Source organism: Cryptotermes secundus, unplaced genomic scaffold, assembly GCF_002891405.2.
Source record: "Cryptotermes secundus unplaced genomic scaffold, Csec_1.0 scaffold19, whole genome shotgun sequence".
In the NCBI taxonomy this organism is placed as follows: Eukaryota; Metazoa; Arthropoda; class Insecta; order Blattodea; family Kalotermitidae; genus Cryptotermes; species Cryptotermes secundus.
The window spans coordinates 644,268-667,973 of NW_019729897.1; the positions used below are offsets into that span (position 1 = coordinate 644,268).

The following is a 23,706-nucleotide window of genomic DNA, read 5'->3' on the forward strand; positions in this document are numbered from 1 at the left end:
CGACATTGATTTCACTGCAGACGAGTTAGTCAATGAATGAGCTCACGGGAGGAAATACCTGTGAGCAGCGACCGCGACAAGAACGCAGACACAAACGTTCTCTTCTTGCGCATCGCTGAGGACTTAACGGGAAGGAGGTAAGAGCGTAGAAAAATTACATAATCGGAAGGTTCAAAATTGTTACTCTCTCCGCATATTACTGTCCGGTGACCAAATATAAAGATGCGTGAAACTGCAGGGGACTGTAGCGCTTATGGGAGGTGAGAGAAGAGAGAAATGCAAAACCGTTGGTTGCAAATTTGGTAGGAAAGCTATTACTTGGGAGATATGTGCTTAGATGGGTAACGGTAAGAAGGTAAAAGTATGCCTCTAACAGGCCGTGGAGGTCCATAGGCTTGTGAGATGTGGAGGTTCCCACATCTTCTTTAGACAATCGGCTAGCAGATCGTAGCGTGACTGTCAGCCTTACACGCCGATCGCCTTTTGTCCCCAGGAAGATTCCTGTTACTCTTTTTCTGTCAAAGGCTAAGTTGACCCCAGAGCCACAGTACGGCTGGAAGGATTAGGTCAGTCGAAAAATTCAATAACCTCATCTGGAATCGAATCCGCGAACTTCCGGCTCGTAGGATAATACCTCAACTAATTATGCTACCGCGTACGGACTTATTTTTTTCCCTTGGCGCTACAGCCCCAGTGGGCCTAGGCCTACCTCCATGAACTTCTCCGTTCACTTCGGTTTTTCTAGATCTTAGACATACGGTAGGACCCTTGGGCGGGTGATCAGCTCGTCGCAAGGTCTCTACCTGTACACAAACAGAAAAACGCGCACAAACATCCATGCCCTGAGTGGGATTCGAACCCACGATCTCGGTTTCCAAGCGAGCGAAGACAGTGCACGCCTTAGACCGCTCGGCTACCGTGACCGGCGTACGGACTTACTCGTATATATGAGGATATTAATATAGACCTTACAGATTTAGTGCACTTGATTCACCTGGTTCGGGCTAAAGCTCTGTGGAGGGCTCTCTTGAATATTATAGGAAAAAAGTTTCATAAATTGTGGACAGCTGTGCGACTATTAGCTTGTAAATGTACCTGTCCTCTGATGTAAGCCAACCCATTGTCTACTTTTATATCGGTAATTGTACTAACTAGCGTAATTGGTGCAGCAGGTTCAGCATTGGCGTCAAGAATGAAGGAATCAGCACTCACGAAAGAAGTCAACTCGACCGGAACAGCTTTCTAGCAAAGACAATGCTTTGGCAGACCGCGTAATACTGGGAACGATTTCACTTTTGTTTATGTGCATAAGTCAACCGTTATGTAATTATATTTTAATTCTTGTCTTTTTTGTCCAAATGAAAGAAAGCTTGCTATATGATATTAGAAAACAAAAAGAAGCTTCCTTTTCGTTTTGATCATAACTGAATGTTACTTTCGCGGTCAGCCGTATAAAATTCCGCTTTTGCCACTCGTTTCACATCCCGACTGTTACCGTGATGAATGGACGCCATTTTGAGAAACCCGATACACTGAATGGTGTAAACCAGAATTTCGTACCACGCAATAGTTTGAAAACTCAAACAACAAAACTACGTTTCATTATAAAGAGTCACACATTAACTATGTTCTTGAAGAGTGGGAACACCATGAAGTGTTTATTCCGTAACTAAAGTTTGACCCCTTTCCTTCCAGAAAATAAAATTCTTTTATACCGCTCCATACATTTGAGATTGGATTTGAAGCTTCAGCCACATCCGCCCAGTAACTAGAGCCCTCAACAGGCAATTTGCGCAAGCTTCCAAGCAAATGGGGATCAGAATAAAGATACAATTTATATCCCTAAAGCCTCGTTCACACCGATCAGACTCACTCACTCACTCACGGAGCTGAGCCCTTCTTCAGAAGACGCCAATTCTACAGCTACTCGAGAACTTCCCAGCATTTTATGGAACCAGAAGGTTCATTACCGTGTTCACAAGAGCCCTCCACTGGTCCCTATCCTGAGCCAGATCATTCCAATCCATACCACCCTATACTACCTCTATAAGATCCATTTTAATATTAAGAAAGCCGTCTTCTGGGATTTGGCACCGTGCATATGTGGTGTTAACCGACGTTTCGGAGGAACGTATCGCCTCCATTTTCAGGGTAGAAGGAAATATATAAGAAATCCGCAAGCGAAGAGACCGTGAGAACCGGTAAAAGCGGTCTGCTTTTACCTGTCTCTTCGCTTGCGGATTTCTTATATATTTCCTTCTACCCTGAAAATGGAGGCGATACGTTCCTCCGAAACGTCGGTTAACACCACATATGCACGGTGCCAAATCCCAGAAGACTGCTTTCTTCATAGTCACCGCCGTGAAAGCCTCAAATCTTACATTTTAATATTGTCTACCCACCTACGCCTTGGTTTTCCCAGTGATCTCCTTCCTTCCAGTTTTTCCACCAATATCCTACGTGCGTTCCTCTTCTCCACCATTCGTGCTACATGTCCTGCCTATCTCGTCCTCCTTGACTCACCGATCAGATTAGCAGATGATTAGCGTGAACATTTCAAGTACTTTTCATGGGTACTTGAAAAACAGGTTTACGTTTCAAGTAAATGTGACTTCACTATCAGACTGAAATTTGTGAGCTGCTACTTAACACTTAGCTAACCTGAACAGATGGAAACAAATCTTTTTGGGGGGGGGATGTGAGAGAAGCATGCTGAACTGTTACGGTTTGTCAACAAAGTACATTTACAAATTTTTTGGAAGTATAGAATATGAGATTTTATGCAACTTCGAATGCTGTAAGTACATCATATCATATCATATCATACCGCAAAGGAAGAGAGAGGCTTAAAGGGATGAACGTTTTACATACGGAACTCAAAATTAAAGGGTTGACTGCAGATTGTGTTAAAAATTAAAGTAATTAAGGCTGTCTACATCCAGGAATTACGAAGCTGAAGAACAGTGGCTCTGGAAGTAACGATTCGTGTAAACCGAACTTTATGTGGTTTTAAGAAGCGGACAGTTTCTTACGGAGTGCAGACTGCCGCAATTACATAGAAATTTAAGAACAACTATGGTACATAAAAAAAAAAAGATACTGTGTTTTTGGAACAGCACAAATACTGAAGAAATGACAGTCTGTCTCCAACGGAAAAGCAGTGCAATAATGTTTAAAGTTTTATTCGGAGTGTTTTCCTCCCTTAATCTAAGTAAATGTGTTCTGAGGCCACCTCCTAAGTGTACAACACACTCGAGGGGGTTGTTACTTTCTTGTCCAAACGCATATCCTGCTTTTATCCACTGTTTCTTTAGGGCAGTTTCCGTTTCAGCCAATGCCCGTACACCGTCTTGTATCGACTTGATTTTCTTTAAAGGGAACTCGTTTAGAATGTGAACATGAACTTAAAACGAAATAATTTAATTCAATCGAATTTAATTAAAGATAGTCAACTAATTTGAACCAAGCTTTGTTAACTATTCGAATAAAATATTTCCAGTGAAAGCACGTTTTAGTACCTACAATATCTGAGTCCTAAGTCCTGGCAGGAACGGAGATTTAGTTATGTACAATCATATATAAGAAGAAAACTGTGAAACTGGACACAAAATTGTACACACTCCAGAGGTAGGCAAATCAGTTTTTGGTACGTACCTGCTCAGTTATAGCCTCTACTTCACATAAATCTCAGACTTAACTTTATAAAAATCTCTCTCAAACGTCTAGTCATAATGTTTAACATAGTACAAAATACAGAGCATTGACAAAGTAAATAATGACTGGTAAGTGCTCAAACAGCCGGTCACGGTAGCTGAGCGGTCTAAGGTGTGCACTGTCTTCGCTCGCTTGGAAACCGGGATCGTGGGTTCGAATCCCATTCAGGGCATGGATGTTTAGTTTGTGTGTGTGTGTTTTTTTCTGTGTTTGTGTACAGGTAGAGGCCTTGCGACGAACTGATCACCCGCCCAAGGGTCCTACCGTATGTCTAAGATCTAGAAAAACCGAAGTGAACGGAGAAGTTCATGGAGGTAGGCCTAGGCCCACTGGGGCTGTAGTGCCAAGGGAAAAGAAAAAAGTGATCAAACATGGCCTAATCCCTGAATCCACGATGATGATGATGATGATGATGATGATGGTTACGTCCCCGAAATACAGGGAATCATACATAAGCAAGAACTTGGGGAGAGCAGATACTGGTGTGTCAGGGGCACGTACTTATAGTGGGTCAAGTAAGAGTGGCTAAGCCAGAAAATAGTTGGAAAGTGGGTGGCCCCAGAATGAGATGGCCAGAAGATCCAGGAAACGATTTGCCAGAGCTGAAAGCGGAAAGACAAAGGAAAAGTACAAACGTTAGAAAAGAATGTGTAGCTCTCGTAAACAAGAAGACCTTGCTGCCACAAAATAATACAGTGATACATATAAAATGTAAATCTCTTTAAGGTCTACAGGTGAACATTTCTATACTGCAACAATAATCGATTTATACTTGCAGCAAACGTCTCGGCTTGGAAAATAAGCTTACGGCACTTATCTGGAGTAACCTTTCCTTTCTCGTTTTGAGTGGATCGAAGATATTTCATACAAAATCTTCTGATCAGTGAAAATCTTTCTACGTTGTGGCATTGTGTGTTACATTCAAAGAAAACGCTGCTTTCAATGTATTTATGCACATTGGGACAGAGTTTTTGGGTAGCTAATGGTCGACCAACTACTCAAAAAAAATCCCCTCCATTTTTGTAATCCGAAAGTTCAATAACGTGTCCACAAGAACTTGCCATTGGGTCCTGTCGTGAGCCACCTAAATCCAATCCATATCTTGACCTGTTCCTTAAAGATATTTGCAAATTAGAGGCTATCAAAGCAAACTAAACTCGTTATTGTATTAAATGTTCTATCTGTGCTAGGCCAACCTGTCTTTCGTGCTAAATGGCTCCTGAAATAGATTCAAGAAATGCATTGCCTGCATGCCCAGGGAGCTTATCAGCCTGGGAGAAAGGTGCAAGTATCACTTTGGGAGAGACAGATCTCTATAATTCTTGTGAACTTAATAAATCTATTTCTGTCGGAGAGCGAACACCGGACATCCTATCCTTCACCAGTCACGTCATTGACTGAACTATATCGGCTCATTTTCTAAATAAATTAAATGGAATTATATTTCTGGACGGAAGCTTATATTTCAACTAATTCCGAACATTTATCTTTCAAATTAAATGAAAAATACTAGTTCATATTCATGCAGGAAATCAGAAGCTGTTTTGGAGGTGGTGATATTTGTATTTCACGAAATCTAAAAAGGGGGCATAGAGTAAAATCTATGATGTGCCCCATATCCACAATTATTAATAAAAATGCAACATTATTATTATTATTATTATTATTATCATTGATTCTTAATTAAATATTAATGTTTCATTCCTCTATTCGTAATAGCACTTAGTTTAATGATAATGGAATTATTATTACTGTTATAATTATCACTTATTTGTTTGTTTACTTTTACTTTTTTTTATTATTATTTCTTCCAATTACTTAACTGTAATTTGTATTTGACTTTTAATAAGTTTGTATGTAATGTAATTCAGTCATCTACACTGTGCTGAGTCTGTAATTGGCCTTGCGGCTGTTGACTCGGCACATTAATAATAAAGAATTGAATTGAATTGAATTATTATTATTATAGCTCTACAGCCCTTTGTTGGCCCTTGGCCACTTTTTCAGTTTCTTGATCCTATATATAGTCTGTAAGACTCCTTGGACGGGGATCAGCCCTTCGCAAAGCCTCTCTACCTACACACAGAACACAAACACAGAATAAACGTACACAGTACAGACATTCGTGCCTTGAGTGGAATTCGAATCCACGATCTCAGAGTTCGAGCAAGCGAAGACAGTTCATGCTTTATACTACGCGACCCCTCCGATCGGCAATAAAATGCAACAGATATGTAGAAATTGCCGAAATGAGAAATTCATGAAAATCATGTAATCTATGTGGAAATGCTTATCGAACTTTCAACATAACGCATAATGTTTGTAATGGAAACGGACTTATACACGTGATAAATACTTAACATAACATCGAAGTTCACAGACACTGCATACATTACACTACCTGGACTGAACAACGATCTCAGTGGTGAAAAAAACATGGCGTCTAAGCATAACAATCGATTTGATTCTGTTGTGTTTTCATACTCTTCCTACTTAACACGAAGTTTCTCTCTATAAAAGGAAGCTAACCCGTTACATTTATAGAAATGAAACCGTAAATAAGTGATATAAGGTATTACTCCCATGAAATGTGATTTCTTTCAGTTCTCATAACGATTAATTTCCCTTCGCCTCTCTCATACAAATTACAATTTTCCGTTTAAAAACGCTGACGACTTAACAGCTGAGCACGCCTCTTTTTTCGCTACGATAATAAAAGTCGCGCTTCACGTTTTAGCGTGAGCGACGTCATTACTGTGTTTCTATGCACTCATGGAGCTGAGCCCTTCTTGAGAAGCTGCAAATTGTGCAGCTACTGAAGAATTTCCAACATTTTATGGAACCAGAAGGTTCATTACATTGCCCACTGGTCCCTATTCTGATCCAGATCAATCCGATCCATACCATCCAATTCTATCTCTCTAAAATCCATTTTAATATTGTCCACTCGCCTACGTCTTGGTCTTCTCAGTGGTCTCTTTCCTTCCGGCTTTCCCACCAATATCCTATATGCATTCTTACTCTCACCATTCGTGCTACATGCTCTGCCTATCTCATGCTCCTTGACTTGCTCATTCTAATTATATTTGGAGAAGAGCGCAAGTTAAATATAATTGATTTTCATACTCACAATGGAGAAAGAAAGTTTATAACAAGCAGAAAACATTTATGATCCGCGAATTTTTCCTACATTGGCAGCATGAAAAATAGTAAGAATCTTGCCTCATGGAGCCTCTACTTAGAATATTAATCTGACAATTAAGTCAAATACGACAGCGGTTTAGTTGTTCACTTCGAATATACACTTCTGGTTGAAACCAGATATTACTTTTAAATCTGAATGTTATGGATTACATTTTAAGAGCTCCATTAAATGAAGAAATCATTAGATTGAGTGACATAGATCAGCTCGATTAACTACACATAAATGTGAGTAGTCCTGTTAACCCCTAGATCTATAATAATATTAATGTCAGAGTACCTACAGAAACTTATCTTCTGGCAGTAGGCGTGTGTAAGAGTCAAAATAAAATTATAAAGAGCATAAATGCTTACATTCCTAAGTACATTATAATAATCACTACGTAACATTAAAAATTTAAAGCAGAATTTTTAAAGGAATTGTTTAATTTAAATTTCATATTCATCGCTCTCTGTAAAACATGAATGATCAAATTATTCCAAACACTGAACCCACAGATCTTGTGATATGTTTTACACTAATACAAATATACTCGTATGTAAATCCGTTTCATAAATCAGGAACGTTAACAATTAATGCATATTTGAGATAACGTATTGAGTTATACTGAACAACGGCATTAGAGAACACTTTACGTTTATAGCCCATGTGACTATTTTTTATTTAATTGCTGAAAATCACTTGAACTTTAAAGATCGATTCGTATATAGTCTCAGTTACAAACAGCGACGTTAAATAAACTACGAATAAATACATAAAAAATGTCGAGGAAGTCGAACTGACGGCCTAGTTTCAGCGCTACACTTACTTGTGCTGTCATCTACAGAACTGTTGACACACTACTTACGTGCATCTCCATGTTCAGCGCCTAGATTAAAAGAACGTGTAACAATGAAGACAAGTCACCCGTTTCATAGCTTTATATCTCGTAGGTGAAATCCAACCACGTCCTTGGACACCAATGGAAATACCAGAGAAAGCAGGAGGGATAAAGAATGTGCAAAAACCGATTCTATTGTCATAGACCTAAACAGTTCGAACGATACGTCCCAAAATTCTTGTACTGAGTGGGGAAACATTTGTTCAGGTGGTTCTTACATTCTCTCAAGAGTAGAATGACATGCACAATGAAACCTGAATATATGGCAATATGCCTGCAAAATATGTCAAATATGTCGGAAAAAAAAAAGTTGGAAAAGGAAACTATTGTTGCAAAATATGGAAAATGAATAATTTCTTTTTTCGTTTCCATTTCATAGAACAAGACACGAAATTCTTCTGGTCGAGGTGTAGAAACATACAGTCATTCCAAGTCTACTGTCTCGGAGCAGTTGAAGGCACACATCTAGAGTTCGAATCCTGCTCGAGGCATGCATGATTGTCCATTTGTTTGTGTGTTGTATGCCTTAAGATGAGCTGATCTCCCATTTAAGAAGATCAGCCACGCATACAAAGCAATTCTTAGGTCCCAACAGGTTATATGAGATAGCTAACTCGAAGGACACTCCTTTTGCAAAGCCGATGGTCACTTCACTGATCAAAACATCCGCAGCCATTTATGAAGTCTTAAGGTTTTCTGCAGTAAGTTCATGCCACTGGACCCCATCCAATGATTCCGTCTAAAATCGACACCCATGTAACACTTCGTAAGATGCTGCTATTTTTACTTGAGCTTGCAAGGGGAGTTTTCCGCCTTAAGACTGCCCCTTGTAGGCTGTCGCGAGTACCTAGGCCTAAACCATATAAGGACAACAAGTAAACCCGAAATATCAACAACAGGGATCGGCCTGTCACGTGGCCTGTCATCAGTATCGTTTAAATCGAATATGTGTTACAGTCTTACTCAGGTCATTCGTGTATGCGTGTGTGTGTGTGTGGGGGAGGGGGATGGAGGTTACTCGTAATATTGTCGCACTTATCTTCATAAAATTCCAGAGGTGCCTTTCTCCCTTGGTCTATTCCCGGTTCAGGTTACTTCAGTTTGGCCAAGCTGCTTTGTCACAAAATGCTTTGCTAGCAGGCGCACTGCCCGTCAGCGCAAAGACTCTCAGGAGTGGTTGCACGGTACCTGGATCAAGCTCTGGAGAGTACTACTGTTTGTTTAAATGTGATGTCTGCAGTCACTCTGTTAATATTACAATGATGATTACCTACCTACATATCTACCTACCATCCGGCACTACAGCCCTGGGTGAGCCTTGTCCTCTTCTACAGCCAGTCCTCACAACCAATGCGTGCTGCCATAGGAATGGATCCACGCATGGTGACCCGAGGCTGGTTGTTAGGTTTCTGAACAAAATTCTTTTTACAGGATGAGGCTGTTAGCCTCATGCACAACCTCCAACCTGGAAGACCAGGGCATCTCTCTTACCTTTGACCTTACCGGCATGGGTGACCTACCGGCAGTTAAACTACCGCCGGCATAGCTCTCCACGTCATAGAATCACGCAAACCCCACCACCACAAGGTGGAGACACCACTGGGGGACAATGATGATTACTCTTAACTAACCACAAGGACAGTGAAACTTTGTATTTTATTTCTGAAGAATAATCAGTGCGCACTCCTAGAAGACACATTCCTCTCTCTTAGATAAATTAGTCCAAGTTTGCAAGTTTAACTCTCGTGGGGTGGAGGAAAACAATTTTCTTGGTGGATTATTGTTAAAACTTAAAGATTTCAATCAAAATTCTGGCGTAAATGGATCTGTGCTTTTATCAGTTTTTCCTTTATTGTGAAGTTCATGCAGAGTTGTGCCCAACCACAGTGTCGAACTGAAGACGGAACACGGTCCAGGACATGGACCCATCGGACCTCGAAGTTTTTACGCTATCGCGCCCATCGCGCCCGTTACTGTGATCCCCCCTATATCCACTCTCCCCTCGGTCGCGGAATTCCACAAATTTCTTTGTTCAGCCCCGCCACGCCAGATGGCTCCTCCGCCGCTGGTAATAATAATACGAAGTGTTGTGGATGTTTGGTGAAGATTTTGCCAGGGACGTTTTGCGTAAGACGTTAAATTGTGTTGAACTTTTGAATTTGTGTTGCCCTCTCTATGAAGATAAATGTGATGGAAAGTTAGACCTACAGAAACCTTCCCTGAAGTTCTACCCCACTGTACCCTTAACGCGCAGGTGATTAATGTATAAGATTACGCAACCGGTGCTTCCAGGCGGTGCAATAAACCAGAAATCCACAATCTGGACCACATCAGAACGTCGTGTTTTAATTAAATCTGCAAATAGATGGCGCACAAACTGAGGCTGGTTCCGTAGTCATCCCGACCAAATATCAGTGACCCATAAACCTGACATCTACTTAAAATTTTAAAGGCAATTGTGCTGGTATGTCATTTAGCTTCATGTTGTCATGGCAACGACGTACATAACAACAGTGTGCACAGGGTAAATATGGCAAACCACGTTAGTTTTCCATGTTTGGCAGGTATCATCTATGATTTCTTTTATGTATTCATGTATATAACTTAGACATTTAGTAGTGATGTGCAGTACTGTTAACGGTTGTTAAACGAGACAAATGTAGTTCACATTTTGCCTACATGGATTTCTTCCTTGTATCTCCTGAAATGAGTGTTGATGTAAATGACAGCCAGAAGTATGAAGAAAGTAGCCCTTACAGAGGCTTTGGTAGTGCTAACAGCTATGTAAATGCAAAAAGCATGTACAGTGATATACGTGAAAGCAATTTCCATTATACTGCGCTTGATATTGACAAACTTAGAATTGGGGATGAAGAAATTCTACAAAAAGCAGTTTGTGGAATTCAGGACCCGCACAGTAACACCAAGAGCCCAGGGGAATTGTTAGCATCGAATATAAGTTCACCAAAGCCAAGGTATGTTTTCATACTTCACATGATTTATGCTGCATTTGAAATACAGCATGTTTTTGCTGTAATCTCACTTGTGATGCTGTGCTACTCAGGTTGCATAGTGTTCATGAAAGAAACTCTATGTTCTCTAGGAAGAGATCAGTCAGTAGCATATCTATGACCCCAAGAAGAAATAAATCACCAGAGGAATCTGCAAAGAAAGGGTACTCAAGTTTTCAGCGCAGCTTAAAGCTACTTGGTCTACAACCAGAAGACTTCGGCATTAACAATAAAATCAACATTTCCGGTTCTCATGCACCATCTTACAGGTATTATGAGTAAATAAACATGTACATCATTTTCCAGTGTAAGTATATATTTATGTTTATAACAATGAAACATTTTATTTCAGGGTGGGACCAACTTTTCATACTCGTCTTACAAAACGAAGTTCCTCTCTTGAAAATCTGAGGTCTGCAGCACTAAGTCATATGGCTGATGGTCAAAGCACACCTGGAGGTGCGTTCTTGCAGTAAATAATATTAGAGGGAACATTCAGTAAATTAATTTCAAGTTTTCATCCAAGTTAGCTTCATATTACTCGTATTACCCATGGAAATGGGTTTATAATCACTGTGACATCTCATTCATTTTTTTTTAATAATATATTTAAGTATTTATGTATTCTTTGATTATGTTAGGTGTGAGTGTTATTAAATCTGTATATTCCCTTTGACTTTATCCGATTGTATATTTTACAGTTATGGATGTAAATAAAATTATGAATTATGAAATTATTATAATCTACAGCTGACACAGTGCCACCAGAGTATGAAGTCAGTGATGAATTGTGATGGTTCAGGCCTGCTGCTATGGCTCTAGACTAAATTGACCATTGACTTAATGAGATTTGCAGAATATTGTTAAAGATTAACAATCTGTCATCATGTTTGTAATAAAAGGTTACAGATGAATGATTGTGAAATTGTTGTAAATTGATGTACTGATGCTCAAATGTTGATGGTGATAATAGTTCACTTAATTTAATATATTGTGACTGATAGGTTTACTGTTGTAGAACACCTAGATCGTAGAATTCTATCCAATGCTGTTTATGAAGAATGGTATTTCCAGAAGCTGGAGGAGGCACGCAGAAAAAAGAAGGCTCAAGAACTTAATGACCAGAAGAAGGAAGAACACATTGAAAAGGTACAAAACTCGCATTCAGGACGTATGCACTTCAAGTTCCAGCTGAACTTTGCCAATTCCAATATAGAATTTTGTAGTTTCCTTCCAGGAAGAATGATTCATGACCATTTTCTCTTACATCATTCCATATTCAGCATTCATAATTACCTGGCCATAACTTATTAGAGGATACATAAACTCAGAATTGAATTGAATTGAATTTATTTACATTCTATAAATTCTAAGTAGGTTAGTACCTTTGGATACAGAACAAGTCAAAAGGTTACATACATAAGTACAGGCAATTTTAGCTTAAAAATTAATATAACTTAATTTTACATCATTCTCTATATACATTGAAGTATTCATCTAAAGAGTAGAAGGAATGAGCATGTAGATAATTCTTTAACTCTGATTTAAACTTTTTAGTATCATTGCCCAAGTTTTTAATACTTTGTGGCAGATTGTTGAACACTTTTATGCCAGTAAAGTAGACTCCTTTTTGATATACTGATAAAGTTGATGAGGGTAGGTGGAAGTTATATTTTTGTCTAGTATTCATGTTATAGACATCAGAATTTAATTTGAATTTATCTTTGTTGTAAACAACAAATAAGAGAAGCGATAATATGTATTGCGATTGAAGAGGTAGAATTTTTAATTTCTTAAATAATTCTCTACATGAATCTCTACTTCTACATCCTGTAATGATTCTAATTATATTCTTTTGTATTTTAAAAATTATTACACTATGTGAAGAGTTCCCCCAAAATATTAATCCATAGTTCATAATAGAATGAAAGTAGGCATGGTAAACCATCTTCAATGTTTCCTGTGACATAAAAGGCTTAATTGATCTCATCGCATAGCAAGCTGCATTTAATTTAGGTATAATTTGTTCAATATGTATTTTCCAAGACAGTGTACTGTCTACATGTATTCCAAGGAATTTTGTATCAAGTACTTTACAGATTAATTTGTTGGCATAACTGATGTCCAGATCAATTTGGTGGTTGTTTTTAGTTGTGAATGATATGTAATGGGTTTTATCAAAATTTAATGAGAGTAAATTGGCTTCGAACCATCTGTTTAAGGCTTCAAATACAATATTTATGTCATTTTTAAAGTTTTCAAATTTAGAGTTCTTAAATATTATACTAGTGTCATCTGCATATAGAATTGGTTTAGATTTATTGTTGATGGTTTTAGATAGATCATTTATGTAGAGAAGAAAAAGTAAGGGACCTAAAATTGATCCTTGTGGAACACCGTGCTTTATAATTCCCCAGTTTGAAAATGCATTATGACTGGAGTTTTTATTATTTATTTCAACTCTTTGATACCTGTTTTTGAGGTATGATTTGATCCATTCATTAGCTTTGCCAGTTATTCCATAGAAATTTAATTTCGATAGTAAGATATCATGATTAACACAATCGAAAGCTTTTGCTAGATCACAGAAAATCCCTCCCACAATTAATCTGTCATTGAGAGCACTTAAAATATCGTTAGTTAGTTCATAGGTTGCTTTTTCTGTTGTTAGGTCTTTCCTAAATCCAAATTGCTCTTTGACTAATATGTTGTTAGAATTTAAGTGTTCAAGTAGTCTATTATACATAACTTTTTCAAAGACTTTTGAGAATGAAGTCAATATGGATATTGGTCTGTAATTAGAGATGCATTTTCTCTCTCCTTTTTTAAAAAGTGGTTTCATTACAGCGTATTTTAAGCGTTGAGGAAAAGTACCTGATGATAAAGATTTATTACATAGATGATTCAAGGGTGAACTGATGTAAACAGAGCTTGCTTTAAGTAATTTGGTAGAGATTTCATCATATCCATGTGAATTTTTGGGCTTAAGGGATTTAATAATGATTTCAATTTCCTTCCTTGTTGAGAATTTGAGATTTATATTTGGAAATGAATTGTTAAAGGCACGTGACAGATACTATATTGGATTATTATATTATTATTGGAATATGTTTTCTCAGCTAATGAAAGGAAATATTCATTAAATGCACTTGCGATAGCTTGTGGATTGTTAGTGGACTTCCCTTCAATATTCAAACTTTGTACGTCTTCATTAACAGATTTCTTTCCTGATTCAACTTTCACAATATCCCAGGTGGTTTTAATTTTATTGTTTGATTTTAGAATTTGGCTGTTATAGTTATTCTGTTTGGCTTCTTTAATGACTTTTGACAAAATTTTACAGTACATTTTGTAGTGACTTTTTAGTCTTGGATCATTACTGTCCCTACTGGCCAAATATAGTTGTCTTTTGTGTTTACATGAAGTTTTTATTCCAATTGTTATCCAGGTGGATTTGTTTTTATTTTCATTTTTGACTATTATTAAGGGAAAGCTTGAATAAAAGATCCTCAAGTATGTGTTCAGAAAGCAATTAAATTTAGAATCAGTATTATTGCTGTCAAATACATTGTTCCATGATTCATTACTTAATTTTGTGACAAAATCTGCCATCATATGCTTGTTGATTTTCCTTACTGTTTGATATTGTTGATTACTGGACTGAAGGTCAGTATTATTTATTTCTATGAGTTGAAGCACCATTGGAAAGTAACAAAATACCCAACAAATGTAGAAGACCAATTGTTATCAGTCCTTTTTTAATAGTTCTATGCTATGATTTATATGGAGAAGATGTTGATAGGAATTCTGAGACTCATTCAAACATTTTCCTATTGCTTTCATGGACATGGCCACACTCTGGAATGATTACAGATGATTATCAGGTGATTTCGGTCATAACTGTCATTCAATGAGTCTAGAACATTCAAGAAGTTGAATCTTTCCCTTGAACAAGGTGTGTGTGCAGGCTAGGTGATGCAGTCCACCATGCTCCTCACTCGTGTGACAGTATCTATGTCGGGACATGGACCTCATTCGCACCTGTGGAGTTTGATGGATTTCATTCATATTCAGTATTAAAGAGTTTATCTGCTGTAGGTTGGTGCTTGGTGAATTTGAACATTCTAGCTGCAAAACTGGATCATTCAAATGTGGCTAAAAACATAAAATGGTGATTTTTTTTTCAAAAACATATACAGAAATTTTGATTAAATTTCAATATTTTATGGATACTACATCCCTCAGTAAAACTGTACAAGTTGTATCTTCAGGAAAATAATACTATGAACAGTAGGGATCCAAAGGTGACATGTCAGTTTTCTTGGAACCAGATATAACAGCCAGACAGGTTTTACTGCTGTTCAGTATTCAGCATCCAACAATGGTCTGCAAGCAACAGTTGATTTCAGAGGTAATGTAGTGAAGAACTGTCATGTAGAATGAAGTATATGTAGTGTCTTTGCATCAATTTCTTGTATATATAAAAGAATTATTCATTAAATACAATTCACAACTCTTGCATGCACACATTGGTGATATAGGGGATCACTGGTAGCATGGATGCTACCCCTCAAAATTTTTGGTGAGGTTAATTTTTTAAAATTTTTCAGGTTTTATTAGCTGTTACATATGATGTGTAAAATACTGTTTTTATTACAACTGTGGACTGAAAATTTTTCCATAGCAGTGCATCTCCACTTATAATGTTGGAGTCGGTGGAAAAATATGGTTCATATTAGAAAAATTCTGCAGTACAGACAGTCTGAAAAATTTTGTAGTACCAGGGCATGCTGTATATGGCAGATGTATTATGCAATGTGTTTTGTGTTAAATAGAGAAGGAAAGATGTTCACGTTCCTTGAGATTCTACTATAGCCATTTCCAGTATAATTGCACATAGAACTTGAACACTGCAAATATGGGAATGCACTTAATTTAGTAGAAAACATTTAAATGTATAGTTTTTTACTTTAAGGTTAAAGCAGAGCAAAAACAGAAAGCTGAAGAAAACTTCAATGAATGGAAACTGCTGAAAAACAAACAAAGACAACAAGGGAAGCAACAACAGGGACAAAAGAAGTTAGAAAATAAAGCTGCAGAAGATTTCAGGTGATAAATACATGTTAACAAATTATAATTCAGAAGCAACATTTAACCATCAACAGAAGGCTGACAATTCTTAGCATACATAGCCTATAACAATAGATGTCATTGAGAGGACTCAAGCTTCTTTGCTACAAATCTGTTAATCAAACCCTTTGAGCAAGAGTGTGCAATGTTAGCAGAATGTGAACTACACTTGAAAGTATGAAGTTCATTATGAATCAGTTTAAGCTTTCATCCTCAGGGGCATAAATTATGATTATATTATGTGCTAAATTTCCAAGAATCAAAGCAATAATCTTGGCTGTACTTCAGTTTCATTTTTGTTTAATTTATTGGGTTTGGGGAGTTACTTTTCTTTGTATCTGTTAAAGAATAAAAATATTTATGATGTGAACTTATTTTTGAAACTGCTATTATAATTTCACAGTCAAAATATAGGATTCATAAGCTGGATGCAGTTCACAGGCATAGGCTGTCCATACCTACCTTAAAAGTTGTTAAAATGAGAATCTACTGGAGTAAAATTGATTTAGTTATGTCATTCAATACAAGTTACATAACTGCATGCCAGAAGTTTTATCAGAATCATTCATAAATATGTCTGTTTCAATGTTACCTGTACTTTAATGTCATTCATGTTGTTTTATTGACAGGTTAACAGATGGAACTAAAGTAAGACGAAACCAGGAGGAAGTGTTCCTTGTTTGGAAGAAAGAGAAAGATAAACTACTCAGACAGAGAAAATTAAAGCAAAAAATTCAAAAGGAAACTGTGAAACCAGATAATGATAAGAATGCTGCTGCAGAAATGGTGGGTTACATTCTATTGAAGCTGATGTATCCCATATAGCTGGCAGAATCCAAATTTCAAAGGAAATGATATTAAGAAATTTCAATTTCGATATTACACTTCCATCTCGTCCTTGGCCTTCCAAGTGTGCACATTCCAAGCTGTCCCCCCCCACCGAACTGCCAAAACTGGGAATTTTAACCATATATCGCAGAAAAATTGTGGGACATCATGTCACTACTTAACAAGTATGAAACTTGACATCTGACATGAAATTTGTTTGGAAGATAAGCCTTCGTATTTCTTTCATTCTGACACAATGCAAGTCCAAAATGACACAATTATCAAGGAACCCAGATTATAATGGGCTGGTTGGTCTGTAGACTGTGTACAAATGTGGTATCAACTGTATATGTTATTTGGTACCAGTGAAATAGAAGTATCACCAGTATGTCAAGGTGTCATCATGCATAACATATATACACAGTAAGTCCAAATTATAGAAGTGCTACTGCGTATATGTTCAGGGAAGTTATAAAATTAACTTCACATGTGTCTTTAGGCAGTACAACTTTATTTTGAAATCGAGATTGCATATCTATATAAATAAAAATGTAAATGTTCGTTTGTTCAAAGTCTTAAATTCCTGAAAGTTCTTCACCGATTGCTTTGAAATTTTGACACAAGATTGCATTCAAATAAGCGCGTGTTTTTATATACCTATTGTATAGATGTCACACCTGTGACAGGTAAAAACATGTCACATGTTCGGAATCCAGGAGTCACTTCCATAGTAACGCTAGAACAGACCATTGCATAGGTAGCGACAATAGCGGTATTGTAGCCCCAACAGTTGGCAGTTGCCTAGGAAGTAACAATAGTGATACTGTAATCCCAACAGTGAGCTGTTGTGTCGAGAACATAGAATCTCCACGGTTACGACGAATACACGGAGCTTTCCCGCAGAGACAACGCAATAACAATGGGTCGTGTAGGAATCGCGGAATCACCAAGGCAGTGTTTCCCCGGTGATAGACAACAGAAGGCATTGTATAGCAACCGCCGAGATATAAATAGCCCAGCTTCGACAAGGAGCAGTCTGTCTGAAATTAACCGCTGAAGGAGGCAGTCTGAAATTAACCACCAAAGAAGTTAGTCTGGTATTGCGAGATGCAGTTGTAAATGATGGTAATACAACTAACGTTGGAAGACTAACCATTTTGCCATCTTCATATACAGGCAGTCCACGTCATATGCATGAGTACGCTCAAGATGCAATTGCATATGTTTGTCACTATGGGCGTCCAGACCTATTCATTACATTCACATGCAATCCAGCTTGGATACAACAGCTCCTACTTCCTGGGCAATCGCTGGTGGATAGGCATGACATCACAGAACGTGTTTTCAGACAGAAGCTGAAATCGCTGATGGATTTCATGGTAAAACATGAAGTGTTTTGGTCTGTGCGCTGCTGGATGTACTCAATGGAATGGCAAAAAAGAGGATTGCCACACGCACATATACTAATCTGGCTCTATAACAAAATCACTTCAAACGAAATTGACGATGTAATATGCGCTGAAATACCCGATGCCGACATCGATAAGGATTTTCATGAAGGAAAATTCCAATATGTACATGGATTTCACAGCAGAAATCTACAACGAAGCGTTGATAATGATTGAAGATTTGTGCTTAGAAATCGCGAACAAAGTTCTCAATCAACTGGCAATGCCATCACCGAATTGATCTGCCGCTGCTTTGTTCAATGTAGAATTGCGTCGTGAACAAAATTACAACACGGGTGATCTTTTGTTGTATGTGCAATCAAATATTCCTAAGCTAACGCTTGAGCAAAAAGGCATTTACACTCAAATAATGCAAACTGTCAATAATGGGGTTGCAGAAATCTTCTTAGATGCGCCAGGAGGAACTGGTAAAACGTTCCTAATTAGATTGATTCTGGCAGCAATTCGATCCCAAAATGACATAGCCTTAGCTCTTGCGTCTTCCAGAATAGCTGCGACATTGCTACCAGGTGGAAGAACTGCTCATTCTGCTTTGAAATTGCCATTGAACATGCAATTCATTGAAACTCCCACGTGCAACATTTCCAAAGCATCAGGCATGGGAAAGGTATTGCAGAACTGCAAACTTATTGTTTGGGATGAATGCACAATGGCACACAAAAAATCGCTCGAGGCTCTTCATCGATCTTTGAAAGATTTGCATGAAAACATCAGACCATTTGGGAACACATTAATATTGCTTGCAGGAGATTTCTGGCAAACATTACCTGTAATTCCTCAATCGACACCAACGGACGAAATAAATGCTTGCCTGAAATACTCTACTTTGTGGCAACACGTAAAGATGTTAAAATTAACTAAAAATATGTGTGTTCAGCTGCAAAACGATCGATCAGCTGAGATATTCTCACATCAATTGCTGGAAATTGGGAACGGAAAGGTGCTCGTTGATCTGGCCTCAGGACAAATTTCATTGCCTCATAACTTCTGTAATTTAGTGACATCAAAAGAAGAATTGGTTGAAAAAGTATTTCCTAATATTCAAATCAATTATAAGAATCATGATTGGCTGAGTGAACGAGCTATTCTTGTGGCCAAGAACAAAGACGTCTGTGAACTTAACAATATCACTCAGTCTAACATTCAATGCGAGGCAGTCACATACAAGTCCGTTGACACTTGTGGAAGCAGATGAAGCAGTTAATTATCCAACAGAATTTTTTAATTCACTTGATCTGCCAGGGATGCCACCGCACGTACTGCAATTGAAAATAGGCGTGCCAATTATCATGTTGCGAAATATCAACCAGCCAAAGCTTTGTAACGGCACGCGGCTTGTTCTAAAAAAATTATTGAGCAACTTCGTAGAAGCAACAATCTTGACAGGACCTTTCAAAGGTGAAGATGTCCTCATTCCTCGCATTCCTTGATTCCAACGGATGTGCCATTTCAATTTAAGAGATTGCAATTCCCAATTCAATTGGCGTTTGCATTCACCATCAACAAAGCTCAGGGCCAATGTTTAGAATTGTGCGGTTAAGATCTAGACACGGGTTGCTTCTCACATGGACAATTATATGTTGCGTGTTCTAGAGTCGGCAAACCAGACAATCTCTATATCTGCACAGACAATGGAACAACAAAAAATATTGTATACCCACAAGCGTTGCGAAATTAAACATATTAGAAACGTGCGCTTTCTCTTTTCTTTCTTTTCCATTTAACCAGACTGAGCCACAGCAACGCGTGGCCGGGTACCACTAGTAATAAAATAAATTTACTTTTAATCATGTAAAACTGTTCACATAAATGTAGAAAATTGTAGGTTACCTTTCTGCATATCTACTCTCTTGTGGCTGATTTTCTATATTTAGAATGCTTTGACTTTAAATCTTTCTTAAAATGGCCTTGATGTTTCACATGAAGCCTTCATGTATCTGCAGTCATATATGCTAATGCTGATTTCAGCAACGTGATTACCAAAGTCATGCACAAACAAAAAAGTCCAATTTACCATGTTAGCCAAATTAGCAAGGCTTCACTGTACAAGAAAGAAAAACAGAGGCTTTAATTTATGCTATTAAGTATATGTTGATGTCTCATCACCAGAATGCAGGGCAAAATCGTAAAGATAGCTAAAGATGTTTTAAAATGTGGCAAACTTGAAATATTTTGGAATGATGGTAAAAAAATCTGAGAAAATTAAGAAGAGTTAAATTCAGGTAATGCTTGCTACTATTCTGTTCAGAACCTTGTGTCTTCTTGAATGCTGCCCAAAAACGTAAAGATGAAAATATACAAAACTATAATTTTTCCTGTAGTTTTTATATTGGTGTGAAAATTTGTGGCATTAAGGAAGAACCTAGTCTGAACGTATTTGAGAACTGGATGCTGAGGAGAGTACTTGGACTGAAGAGGGTTCAAATAATATGAGGCTGGAGAGACTTTTATAACAATGAACTTCATAATTTGTACTCTTCGCCAGATATAATTGGAATGATCGAGTCAAGGAGGGTGAGAGAGACAGGGCATGCAGCACTCATATAAGCAAAGAGGAATGCATATAGGTATTTTGGTGGGAAATCCAGAAAGGAGACCACTAGGAAGGCCAAGATGTAGGTGTGAGTAAAGAATTTATAATGGATTTTGAAGAAATAGGATGGGGTGATGTAAACTGAATTCATCTGGCTCAGGCTAGGAACCAGGTGGGCTCTTGTGAATGTGGTAATGAACCTTTGGGTTCCATAGAATCTTGGGAAATTCTTTGAGTAGCTGAACAACTGTTGGCTTCTCAAGGAGGACTTGGCTCATGAAGTTAGTTAATCTGGTAACGAACCATTGAATTTCTCAAGCTTTAGCTTATGAGATCCTAATCACTGTGCTTTTAATTGTGAGAAAGACAAAAGGTACTAATTTCTGTTTGTGTGTTGTGGCCAAGTGTCACTCTTTTATTCCTTTTAATTTCACAGGTACTCTTTGAACTGTTCAAACCCAGAATTAATTCCAAGACTGGAATCCTTTTAGACATGCAGTAAACTCTTTTGGACTGGGGCTGACCCATCACAAGACATCTGATATTACAACACAACGCAGAACAACATATGAGACAAACACTGAAGTAGGATGTGAACCCATAATCCCAGTCTGTGTGCAAGTTTTCAGTTCTGTCACTAATTAATTTTACAGTTTACTGTTGTTTTATGTTCCATGTTTAGACTTTCAATTTATGGAAAAAGCAGGCAGATGAAACTCTGAAAGAAAAAGCACAAGAGGAAAAAAGGAGAAAGCAAGAAGAGGAAGAAGCAAAGAAAGAAAAAGAGAGAGTAAAACGTGAGAGTGCTGAGGCATCATTTTGTGCATGGAAGAAGAAGAAAGATTCTGAGCTCAAGAAGAAAATGATGGAAGACAGGTAAGTTCATATGAATAACCAACCAATGTTTTTCCATGTGTCACATGTGTTTGACTATAAAGTGACTTTCTTTTAATTTCATTCAAGAATGGAGATATTCTTATATTTGGAATCGAAGGTAATGCATTAAAATGTGATTCAATGATAACTTGAAACTGTTCCATATGTTAAATTAAATATTACTAGACTGTTGCAGTACAGTGCAACTTTGATATTTTTTGGCATTTGTAAAAATGTTCATTCTGATAGCTATCAAGAAATGGTTGAAATTCATGATAAGTCCATATCCTAACTTCTGATTGTAGGCCTATATACAACACAGCACTAAGAGTTCAAAGAATATTTCCTCAAATACAGTAATATTTATTATGTTTCATAATGCTGATATGAAAATAACAAAGAATAATTCATCATTTTTATGTGTTTACCTTTATATCAATCAAGAAGTTAAATATTTGCATAGTCACATAATCTGTTTCAGTAAAAGCAGACAACTTATTAGGAGCCAAGTTTTACATGCAAAAGCCATTCCCACTACTTGTTTCATGTCTGCAACGCATGAAGTTAGTTGAACTGACTTATACATACATAGGTTTCATTCTGAAGTCAGTAGAATACTGCTAGAAGTCAAAATATTCTCATACTGATTTGTGACTTTCAAGGTGTGCCATGCTTGTCAGAAGTCATTTAGTCTGTGGGTGCAGAGTGATCTTAATGGTGGCAAGAAATGATTTACCAGTTGAAAAGAAGATGTGATCTAAATGCATTATGCAGTGTGCATTTTGTGAGTGGTATAAGGGTAAATCTGAATGTAAAGGAAATTTCACAGTGTTTTATCTATTTATTCTTGGTTTATTTGATAGCTCAGTTTAGTATAGTGACTAAACTATGAGCTGGATGACCAAGGAGCCAGGATTTGATTCTCTGTAGGGGCAAGAAATTTTTCTCTTCTCCACAGTGTCCAGATTGGCTCTGGGGCTCACCCAGCCTCCTATACAATGGGTACTGGAAGGTGTTTCCCCTGGATGAAGCCGCAGGAGCGTGAAGCTGACCACTCACCTCCATCTAGTGCCAACGTTAAGAATTGTGGAGCTTTACCTCTACTCCCCCAAACCTCAGAGAAATTTACCTTTACTTTGCCTTTATTTGACAGTGCTTTTTTCTGTATCCAGATTATGTAGTATTGAATGGTATTGCATATAGACGGCAAAGGAGAGGAACACAAAGTCAGATCTACACAGTGCAACAGGATGCTGCAATTTAATATTATGAAACAGTGTGTCACATAGTCATCAAACAACTTTAAACTTAACAATGTTCTTATATAAATTTGTGTTCAGTAATTGCCTTCATGTTGTGATATAACCTCATACACCTCAAACGTTGAGAGATGGATTTATTACTTTTATTATTTATTTGTTGATTATTTGCTATGTTTCAATTTATTCCTTCATTGTCTTTCCTCATCCAGACTGGCAGAAGAGCAAAAGAAAAGTGCAAAGTTGATCCGGGAAGCAGAACGCTTGTATGAAGCAGAACAAGTTTTTCAGGAATGGCTGGATCAAGTGGAGGAGAGGCAAAGTAAACAAATAGATTATGTGCAGAAGCAAAAGGAGAAAAATCTACATCAATTTCCATGGAACCCTGGAGGTTCTGTTCACTGGTAGATTATATAGTTATGTATATAGTGAGGATATTTATACAAGAACCATTGAGCCTTATTGTAAGAATGTTTCACTGTAAATAAGTTGATGTTTCACAGAAACTTTTGGAATTTATAATTCAGTATTTTTACATATTCTATGGGGGCATGTGGTAGCATAGTTGATTGAAGCACTATGCTACAAGCCAGAAGGTCACGGGTTCGAGTCATGATGAGGTCATTGCATTTTTTTTCAATTGACATAATCGTTCTAGCCGCACTATGGCCCTGGGGTCGACTCAGCCTCTAATAGAAATGAGTACCAGGAATATTTTTGGGTGTAAAGGGCGGCCGGCGCATAGGGCTGACAACCTTGCTGCCATCTATGAGCCGATTGTCTAGAAAAATATGGGAACCTCAA

The 23,706-nt window shown here is 37.6% G+C and overlaps 2 protein-coding genes across 2 annotated transcripts in view; one reads left to right on the forward strand and one right to left on the reverse strand.

Annotated features, from left to right (window-relative positions):
- Positions 1-23,706, reverse strand: part of LOC111865703 (larval cuticle protein 1) — a 36,027-nt gene that overhangs the window by 6,600 nt on the left and 5,721 nt on the right. The gene's annotated exons all lie outside the window — the stretch shown is intronic.
- LOC111865702 (golgin subfamily A member 6-like protein 22) lies at positions 9,865-23,518 on the forward strand. Its single transcript, XM_023853930.2, has 8 exons — positions 9,865-10,771; positions 10,900-11,076; positions 11,160-11,266; positions 11,826-11,956; positions 15,783-15,916; positions 16,567-16,723; positions 21,450-21,643; positions 23,115-23,518. The coding sequence occupies exons 1-8, from the start codon at positions 10,476-10,478 to the stop codon at positions 23,308-23,310; spliced, it is 1,392 nt and encodes a 463-aa protein (XP_023709698.1). The 5' UTR covers positions 9,865-10,475; the 3' UTR covers positions 23,311-23,518.

Excerpts from the sequence above, each read along its gene's own strand:
- LOC111865702 (XM_023853930.2), top strand. The coding sequence starts at position 10,476 with ATGGATTTCTTCCTTGTATCTCCTGAAATGAGTGTTGATGTAAATGAC. Across the intron at positions 10,772-10,899 it reads ATAAGTTCACCAAAGCCAAG|GAAGAGATCAGTCAGTAGCA; the intron begins GTATGTTTTCAT and ends TATGTTCTCTAG. Across the intron at positions 11,077-11,159 it reads TCTCATGCACCATCTTACAG|GGTGGGACCAACTTTTCATA; the intron begins GTATTATGAGTA and ends ATTTTATTTCAG.